The sequence below is a fragment of the Camelus dromedarius genome, chromosome 13 (assembly GCF_036321535.1).
Source record: "Camelus dromedarius isolate mCamDro1 chromosome 13, mCamDro1.pat, whole genome shotgun sequence".
Lineage (NCBI taxonomy): Eukaryota > Metazoa > Chordata > Mammalia > Artiodactyla > Camelidae > Camelus > Camelus dromedarius.
In genome coordinates, this window is record NC_087448.1 from 9,223,432 (window position 1) to 9,233,720 (window position 10,289).

Consider the following 10,289-nt stretch of genomic DNA (forward strand, 5'->3'; position numbering starts at 1 on the left):
TGCTTAACGGATATCGTTTATTTAGCTGCGTCCCTCTAGAGAGATGCTGTTTGGCTGGCCTGCCACTGTAGCTCCGAGAGGCAAAAGTCAGAATCGCTGCCCGATGTTTTTTCTCCCGGTAAATGTAATTGGAAATGGCAGATCTAGAACCGATGAGCAGTGAGATTACACTTCGAGCCAACTCCTTTGAACCATGCTGAAAAGGATTCCATGAGGTAAAAAGTCGAGGTAAAACGGTTCCTTTCGGGAAAGATTAATTTTGACTTCACCTGGCATTTTCCAACCAATAGGATTTTAATATCCTTCCTCATTCCGTCTATCTGTGCACCCTACGTGAGTGCTCGAAAGATTGAGTGTCCTTCCCAAATAAGTTTTTAGCATCACCTCTGCAAGTACGATAACGGGCATACATCTGTTCACCCTCCTCCCCAGAGAGCAGCCCGGAGCTCTTTCAAGGGAGGAGGTAGAAAGCATTTGGATGCTGGAACGGACGCTGCCTGCAGCTAGCGGAGGTTTTTGAAGTTGGGGGCTCCCCCCAGCCTTTTGCCCCTCGGGGGGTCCCCAGCCCATAGCTGCCCGGCGCCCTTCGGCCGCGTGCCGGCGCACGCTCTCCGCCAGGCGTGTCATGGGAACGCGGGGCGCTGCGCGCGCAGGCCCAGCGCAAACTTTCTGCAAGTGCAACTTGGGCATCCCCCGGGGAGGCGGGGACGCAAGGCTCCACGGGAGGAGGGGGCACGAAGCGAAAGCGAAGGCGTCAGTGAGCACAGGGGCGGATTCCCGCTGGGCCAGGGGCCTGAAAGGGAGCCAATCGGGCAGCCGCGGCTGCTGCCAATCACGCGGCTCCCTCCAATCCCACCCTTGCCATTTCCAAAATCTCTGTCCCACTGTGCAGCTCAAATGTGGTGTTCGCTCTGCCAATCGCTGGAGGACAGAGTGGGAACGGGAATAAGCAGAGTTAGGAAGCCAGGACAAAGAAGTTAAAGAGCGCCTAATATATACATGTTTTTGAAGGCGGGCAGAGGGAAAAAAGTATCCCCAGTGAGGGTCTATGGGTCTGATTGTGTAGTTCTGATGGAGCCCCCTTTGAGCAAGAGGAACCCGCCAGCGCTGAGATTAGCGGATTTGGCAACGGCTCAGGCCAGGCCATTTCAGAATATGACAGGCTTCCCGGCGCTGGGCAGCCCGCCCGCCCACTCCCAACACCGCGCCACAACAGCGCACGTCCGCCCTCGGGACCTGGGCTCTGACCCCAGCGTGGCCATCACTCCGCTCGGACCCGAGCACATGGCCCAGGCGAGCGCGCTTGGCCTCAACCCTCACTCACAGGCGCTCCCCGCACAGCCCGAGGCCCCAGCGGCCGCCGCCCGCGCTGCAGCCTCGGTCGTGCACCCGGGCGCCAGCACCTACCCCGGCGGCGGGGGCAGCAGCAGCGTGCAGTCCTCCGCGCCCCCGCCCCCAGCCCCTCCTCTTCCTCCCTCTCTTTCACCCCCTCCCCCTTCTCCTCCTCCTGCCCTCTCGGGCTACACCACCACCAACAGTGGTGGCGGCGGCAGCAGCGGCAAAGGCCACAGCAGGGACTTCGTCCTCCGGAGGGACCTTTCCGCCACGGCCCCCGCGGTGGCCATGCACGGGGCCCCGCTCGGAGGGGAGCAGCGGTCCGGCACCGGCTCCCCCCAGCTTTCGGCCCCGCCTCCCCACCCGGCCGGCATGTTCATCTCGGCCAGCGGCACCTACGCCGGCCCGGACGGCAGCGGCGGCGGGGGCCCGGCGCTCTTCCCCGCGCTGCACGACACGCCGGGAGGCCCCGGCGGCCACCCGCACCCGCTCAACGGCCAGATGCGCCTGGGGCTGGCGGCAGCGGCGGCAGCCGCGGCGGCTGAGCTGTACGGCCGTGCCGAACCGCCCTTCGCGCCGCGCTCTGGGGATGCGCACTACGGGGCGGTTGCGGCCGCTGCAGCCGCCGCCCTGCATGGCTACGGAGCTGTGAACTTAAACCTGAACCTGGCGGCAGCGGCGGCTGCCGCGGCGGCGGCTGGACCGGGGCCCCACCTGCAACACCACGCGCCGCCCCCGGCGCCGCCACCGCCGCCGGCGACCGCGCAGCACCCGCATCAGCACCACCCCCACCTCCCAGGGGCGGCCGGGGCCTTCCTGCGCTACATGCGGCAGCCAATCAAGCAGGAGCTCATCTGCAAGTGGATCGACCCCGACGAGCTGGCCGGGCCGCCGCCGCCGCCGCCACCGCCCCCGGCCGGCGGCGCCAAGCCCTGCTCTAAAACTTTCGGCACCATGCACGAGCTGGTGAATCACGTCACGGTAGAGCACGTGGGCGGCCCCGAGCAAAGCAGCCACGTCTGCTTTTGGGAGGATTGTCCGCGCGAGGGCAAGCCCTTCAAGGCCAAATACAAGCTCATCAACCACATCCGCGTGCACACCGGCGAGAAGCCCTTTCCCTGCCCCTTCCCGGGCTGTGGCAAGGTCTTCGCGCGCTCCGAGAACCTCAAGATCCATAAGCGCACTCATACAGGTGGGTGTCTGTCCCCGGCCGCGCCGCCGCCGCCGCCTCCCGCGCCGCCGCCGCTTCTGCCGCTGCTTCTCTTCCTTCTCCTGCTCGCCTTACTTTTTCCCTCCTTCTGCTGCTTCTCTTCGCATACGTATAACCCGGACATGTGACTTCTTTTTTTTCTCTCCCCCCCTTTTTTTCTATGAATAAGTAATTCGATAGCATACACAGGCCCCGCGCTGGGTTCCCACACGGTGGAGTCTCCAGCGCTCCCGCAGCCCCTCCGCCGGGACCGGCAACGCGCTCCAGCCGCCGCCGCCGCCGCCCCGGAGCAGAAGCAGCAGCCGCCGGAGCAGGAAGGCGCCCAGGACGGTCGGCAGCCCCCATCCGCCCGGCCCCGGGAACTTGGGGAGGGCGATGGGGAAGGGAGGCTGGAGCTGGAGCTGCCCCGGTGGCTCGTTCCTTCCCCATCGGATAGCAAGCCCCGCGCGGTCACCGCGCTCGGAAGATAGGGCGTGCGAGGGGCGCTTGGGATTTGCTGCGGTACTGGGGCCACCAGGCCCAGCTCGGTGTGGCCCCTCCAGGAGGGGAGGGGGGTCCTGTCCCTCCCGGGCGGGGTGCAAAATGCGAAAGTAATGAGCCCTCGGGCTCCCGGAGTCCTTCCTCTTACACACACGCGCACACACTCGCCACCGTTACACACTCCACACTCACTTTCATGTGCGCACACATCACACAACTTGACACACCCATATTCCCTCATACATTCCTCTCTCACTGTTGGGACACACTCACCTTCCACATACACTCTCACACTTCATTTACACACCTTCATATACACCTATACTTGCTCGCGCTGTCACACATTTTATCATACATGCCCTAGAGGGTGCTGGAGAAACTGGATTCTGTCCTTTTAAAGAAGGTTCTACTTGGAGGAGGACAGGGCGAGTTGCAGAGCCTCCCTTGGTCTTTGGGGCCTACCACGCCTTGGAACTTGGGGGGAGCCCCAGATGCTGTGGTGACCCCTCCCACCCCGAGCCCTGCTTTAGGGGTGCCACGGCCCTGGGTGAGGGCAGCTGCGGCCTGGGGCAGTGGGATGGCCCCATGAGTCTTGTGCCCCTTCGTACGGACGAGCGCGTTTGGCAGAAGCACTGATGAGCGCGAGCGCAGTCGGGATTTATAGGGACAGGCAATATTACCCCTCGGAGGACACTTAAGTAACTGGAGTTTACATTCAGTAATTACTTGGCTGATTTATCGACGCTGCGGCGGCGAGGAGGCAGCGGCCGGGCGTGGGCCCCAACGCCTGGCCAGCGGCCCAGGCAGAAGCCTTGTAGGGACTTGTGAGAGAAGCCAGGTCCGGGGGCCCAAGGCTGGAAGCCCCGGGCCTTTCTCCTGTCGCCGGCACCTGACAGGCCGCTTGCGGACTGGCTGATGACCGGCTGGGAGGGAGTTTCGTTTGCCAGTCCAGTTCTTTTCTCATCTGGATCAGTCTGCCTTAATGATTTTTCCAAAAGGCTATTTCCCACGAGGCTGGCGTAAAAATTCCCTGGCCCGCTAAACCAGCTGCGGGCCCCTGTGCCCAGAACTTCCCGACTGGGCGGAGGCCCGGGAATGTGAACCGCGCGTGCGAGGCGCGGGGAGTGAAGCCGTTCCCAAAAGGAACCCCTAAAAGCAGAGCCGGCCTCGGCCCTTCCCGCCTTTCTAGGCCTCGGAGGGGGAGTGGACCTTACCTCGGCGGGCAGGGAGGCTGCCCGGAGCCGTTTCCGCCCAGGTCAAGCAAGGAACTAGAAATTGATGGCGCGGCAGCTGACCCCGGCCGGCTCTCCGGCCCCGGGGGGGACAGGCTGCCTCCCACCCCTCCTGGAGGGCTGGCCCCAGGGGTCGTGCTTGCCAGCTTCTGGGGGCGGGGACCTGGGTGCCCAGAAGGATCCGGGGGCCCTTTTGTTTTCGGGTTCCTCGTCACGCGCAAGGTTGCATTCCAGCCGGGTTTCCGGTGGCTGCGTGGATCTGGCGGGGTCCCTAGGGAGGAATGCGAACGCCCTCACGTTGATGCTCAAACCCGCGCCGGGTGTTTTCGGCGGTCCCTGGGCGGCTTAGCCACTGAGCATTGTGTCCAGGGAGGGGCCGCCCCGGACTCCCCTCCCAACCACAAAGCTGTAGCTTTTGGGGGAGTTATCCAGGATCCAGGAACAGATTGATCAAAGGGAATAATCCCCGCCACTCCCGAAGGCCCATTTTCTGACCCACGTGCCCCCAATTCCGTTTATAACCTTCCTCTGGACTGGACTCGAGTTATCACACGTAGCTCCCCTCACTCTCAAACTCTGTAAGTAAATTCTGACGTGACCCTTCTATCAGAATCTGAAATGTAAACACAGGTCTTTCACCCTTTGTAGTCAGGTGGAACTTGATCACTGCCCCCCTTCTTAGGCCCCCCTGAGTAAAACAGGAGATTCTATCACCCTTTCCTTCTGGTCTTTCTTCCTCTATCTCCTTTATCCCTGCTCTTTACCTTTCTTTCCACTCCTTATCTGCCCTTACTCGGTCTGATTCTTTATGCTTCTCTTTACCATGTGCAGTAGCAGAACCAGCAATATTCAAGCCGTTTATTCTTCACAATCCGGGATATGTAGCTTGTGCAGAAACGTGAGAATTCTGGAAAAAAGGGGGAAAAATTGCACATTGGCATAGGGTGAATAAAACCACTTAATCCTCCATGTTGAGGAAAGGCTGATTACGATCTTTTGGAAGAATGCTGTATTAAATTAATACTATCTCCAACTTACAGTGAAATACAGAAATCAGGACAAATAACTGGTGTTGATAAAACTCGATTAACTGTTTTTGTTGCAGCCCACCTACAGAGAATTTTTAGAGGTTATGATTATCATTGCGTTATGTTGTGTTTTCCCCTTTCTTTATAGATCATTGTAGGAGGTGTATGAGTAATATTTCATTTTATTTTTAAACAATATTTCCAGGTAGGATAAGTTACATTCTAAATACTTTCAGATGTGCTAACATACTCTGGCATTGAAGCAGTCATCACTGGTGAAATAAAAAAGAGAACAATACACTGAAATGTTTGTATAAGAAAAATCTACCACAGAAACTTATGTACACTAAGCTGTCTTAATAGTTTGACTTAAAAAAAATAAATTATTAAAAACCAAGGAAAAGATCATTCTTTTTGTGTCATCAGAGTAGCTGCTGAAATATACAGAAATTTAACTTTCTTTTTTATGTCATTTAAATATAAGGAATATATCATTATACCATAATACGTATGAGATGACATGTTCAATTATGGACTCAAATACATTAAGTTCATAGATACTAAGTCTTCCTGTTTTTGTTTTTTTAATACCAAGATGTGATGTGGCAGAATATCTAGTTGTCTTGCTGAGCATTTCTACTACCTGGACTAGGGGCCTTGTGTTCAAGGGCATTGTGTTACTGGGGGGTAGAGCAGCTTAAAGGGGCCTTGGGCCCAAAGACTCTGGTAAATGGTTGATCTTTTTTGACTCTTAAGCAATGTTAGAATAAACTTACTTCTGGCATCAGGTAAATGCCAGGTTCTGGCTTAGGCCTGTGGTCTTTACTAACATTTGTTAAGGTTCTGTTCTCCTAGGCTCTTAACTGCCCAGCAAGTTGTGAGGAAGGCTGGCAGAATGAAGAGGCCAACAAGCCTCTCTGCCCAACTAGGCTTGTAAAAAAAAAAAAAATCCAGTGGTGAGATCATGGGTTTCATAGGTATCTTTATTTCTGAAGAGAATAGGATTCTGTTATATTTCCTTTCCTTTTCCACCAGTGAAATCCTGGGAACACTCTGAAACCAAATGCCATTATTATAATTTTACTGTACCACCCCCAGTTTGCTTTTAATTGAGTATGTGTTTATTTTTCTTTTCTTTTTCTTTGGTCTTCACCCAAGCTGTGTCTTTGGAAGTGTCATTTTATCGGTATTTATCTTGGCAGGGGGATCTGCTTGAATTCTTGCATGTATAGATCCTGAGGGGAACGAGGACGTGGGTATTTGGGTCCTAGTTGGATTGGTATCACAGCCAGGACACACACTAGTCATTCTCACCTTGACCCCTACAGTACTACAGGGGTTGACATCCAGCCCAGGTCCAAGGAGAGCCTCCAGGCCAGGGGACACCAGGCCCGTCCCTGAAGTATCCCTTCCCCATGGCATCCTGGAACATAGGAATTAGGAGTAGGAATTAGGCCGGGAGTTGGCCTTCAAGAGAATGGGAAATGCATCCTGATGTTTGCCCTGAGATCTCTCTCTCAAGTAAGAGGTCTCTGAAAAGCACTTGGTAATCTTTCCTATGTTTTCTTGCAGGGGAAAAGCCTTTCAAATGTGAATTTGATGGCTGTGACAGGAAGTTTGCCAACAGCAGTGATCGAAAGAAACATTCCCACGTCCACACCAGCGACAAGCCCTACTACTGCAAGATCCGAGGCTGTGACAAATCCTACACCCACCCGAGCTCCCTGAGGAAGCACATGAAGATTCACTGCAAGTCCCCACCGCCTTCTCCAGGAGCCCTGGGTTACTCATCAGTGGGGACTCCAGTGGGTGCCCCCTTGTCCCCTGTGCTGGACCCAACCAGGAGTCGCTCTAGCACTCTGTCCCCTCAGGTGACCAATCTCAATGAGTGGTACGTCTGCCAGGCCAGTGGGGCTCCCAGCCACCTCCACACCCCTTCCAGCAATGGAACCACTTCTGAGTCTGAAGATGAGGAGATATATGGGAACTCTGAAGTTGTGCGGACGATACATTAGAAGTCATCAGTAATAATAATAAGTAAAATAATAAGTGGGAGCCCTTGGACCATATCCTAACCTGAGACAATGCCGAGCCTGAGACAAACCCATGACTCAGACTTGCCACCGGGTCTAATTAGCCCTATTTATTCGGTATGAAACCCTATGGTGTTTGTACATTTAATTAATTTAATTAAGATATTTGGGCTTTTTTTTTTTTTTTTCTTAGAAAACAAACAAACACAAACCCAACCAAGCTGGACTTGTATGTTGCAGGGGGACAGGCCTGGGAGCAAACTGTACCAGGGAAAATGAAAGGAGGGATCAGTTAATCGAGATACACACTGCCAATGCAATATATATGGTTTTTAAAAGGGTGAGAGAAAGAGCATGAAGTCAGAACTCCACACAGCAACAAGGCCCTCTGCATTTCCTGGAGTGCCTCATGAATGCCTTTGACACCATAATGCGCTTCTCTGGAGTCTCTGCCTCCTGCTTGGGCCCTAATTCTGCAAAGCCCTCTTGATTGTAAACCACACACTTGCTGCATTGCCCACAGATCTTGGACTATACCTGTGTCCAAAAATATTTGTAAAAAACCCTTTAAGTTCTAATACTTATAATTTTTGATTTCTACTCTTATTACTGATCTCACCGTAACACTATTTTTATACAGGATTATTTCTTCAGTACCCTGCTTGTATGATTTAACAAAGGAAAAAAAAAAGATGCAGCAACCTTAGTTCATCTCCATATATTGTGCTACTGTGATTGTTCAAGCTAAGTGGAGAGAAGAAAAAGCTGCTGTAATAGACAACTGTGAAACTGTGATATTTGATAAAATAGAAGAAATTCAAGTGCTCTCTTTCTCCTCTTTTTTTTTAAACTGAAATCTCAGATGCTGCCTCTTTACTCTGTCCAAACTTCTTGTGTAATAAAGAGATTATGTTTTAGAGCATAAGTTCTTTGGGATGCCAAAATTAACAGGTAAGTGTAAGGAGGTGTGATGTTGGCAACATGCCTACTTTTTGGGAACGCTGTTTTAAAAAGAGGCCAACCCCTCTTTTATACTCTTGTATCAATCTTTTAAAAAGTCCTTATTTTTCAATACCTGAAATTGCATTTTGATGCGTTTTCTTCCACCTGAGCACGCATAACTATCCCATTTGAAAATGAAAGTATGATTTACATTAAAAGAGGGGAGGGAGTTGCTATACATATTAAAATTTTTTAAAGGTTTATAGTTACCACCAAACACTGATGAATGTGTGACCTTTGCCAGAGCTGTCAAGCTAGTATAAGAAAGGTCAAGGACCTAGGACAATAACTCTTAGTCAATTTATTTTCAGTTGGTACAACACATCTTGTGTGCAAAACATAGTCCATCATAAACATCATACAAATATACTAAAGAGCACTAATTTATCCTCAGAGACCCTGAAGACACCCCCTCCCCAGGGTTTGTAGAAATTTGTGTGCTGTGAGTGGTTGATGTAGTCTTGTCATTGTTAATAACTTGTATGTGAACACTATTATTTGTACAGTTGAATTAATTTATTGTCAGACATCCTTTTTTTTTTTTTTTTTTTTTTTTTTCTGGAAGAGTTCAAAGCACACCAAAGAATTATATTATACATTTTGGTGAAAGATTGTCATTTATGGTGTACCATTTATTTAAAAAAAAAAAAGGAAGGAAAATGGGAAAATATATTTTTAAACTTACTTGAATGAACAATGTAATGTGAAAATCAGGACTCTTCCTGCATGTCTCTTTTGCATTGTGTTGATGAGATTATATATAGTTTATAGATATATTCTATCACTAGTACAGTGCATGGTGCTGTCACTTTGAAAGCCTTTCAATGTTGTCTTCAGATTGTAGCAGTGAATATGAAACATGCAGACCCTCCTTTATAAAGAAAAAGACCATAAAACTTGAATATAAAATAATTCTACATTTTAAAAGTTTATTTGATTTTCATATTATTCACTTTTAAAGCTCTTTCAAATAGACAAAGATGAGCTATGAACTTTGTGGGGATAATTTATGTATCGTAAACTTATTAGAACAAAATACTCCTGATTTATAATGAGTTGTTTTATTTATACAACTTTTTCAATTGTAGTTTGCACTATTCTTTATTATGCTACAGGTTTATTTATTATGAAACAAAGGAATATGTATTTTATGTATTTTGCCATGCATAGGTTAATTCTCTGCCAGATCGTGATACACCTAAAATGAAAACAAAATGTGTACCTCCAATAGAAAGAATGATTATGAAGTAAAAAATTTAATAAAGGTATTCTTCCTATGTACTGCTTATGTTTTACATAATGACATAGCTCTGCCATTCTCTTCCAGACAGAACAGGTTGCTCATGTGGTGATTATTATAGTAATTATTAGTCTCTCTTCCCTTGATCAGTTTATTTCCTCACCCTCCCCAAGCAATAGAATATTTTTACAGTTTGGTTTAATTTACAATCTAATCTAGAAAATACAGTATATTTATGAAGAGTAAGCCCTGCAGGTTGCATGGAACACTAGCATAAATCTTCGGGTTTGCTGCATTCATTTGTTAAAATTAATAATATCCTTAGTGATCCTAATCAGTGGAGAGCTGAAAAGCAAATTTTAGCCTTCCTTTGCTGCCTAGCTTCTCAAGAAAAAGGTAAAAAAGAACAAGAAAAAGATGGAGGGACAGTGAGAGGTTTCCAGATACAAAAATCAGGAACCAAGATGGCTATGGAGTTAAACATCCTGAAAGAAGTTGAGTCATGCACATCAAATACCTCTTGTATCAGGTGGTAGCAGCAGAATCCAATTTTATTGTGTTTTATTTGGAAGTAGAGTGGATATAAGCAACTCAGCTCAGCATTTTGGGGCAGGTATTAAAGAGAAATTAGATTTGTGGCAACAAAATACCCCAAGTGGCTTAAAGTAATACAATTGGCTATCCACATTAACAAGGCTGAACACGTTTGCTTGTTTTTAGGTTGGCTGA

At 50.0% G+C, this 10,289-nt stretch overlaps 1 protein-coding gene across 1 annotated transcript; it reads left to right on the top strand.

The window, feature by feature from the left end:
* The first annotated feature begins 1,036 nt into the window (after positions 1–1,036).
* ZIC5 (Zic family member 5) lies at positions 1,037–8,839 on the top strand. The gene is made up of 2 exons (XM_031466269.2): positions 1,037–2,527; positions 6,858–8,839. Exons 1-2 carry the CDS (start codon positions 1,072–1,074, stop codon positions 7,298–7,300), a joined length of 1,899 nt encoding a protein of 632 aa, XP_031322129.2. The 5' UTR covers positions 1,037–1,071; the 3' UTR covers positions 7,301–8,839.
* Positions 8,840–10,289: the final 1,450 nt, after the last annotated feature.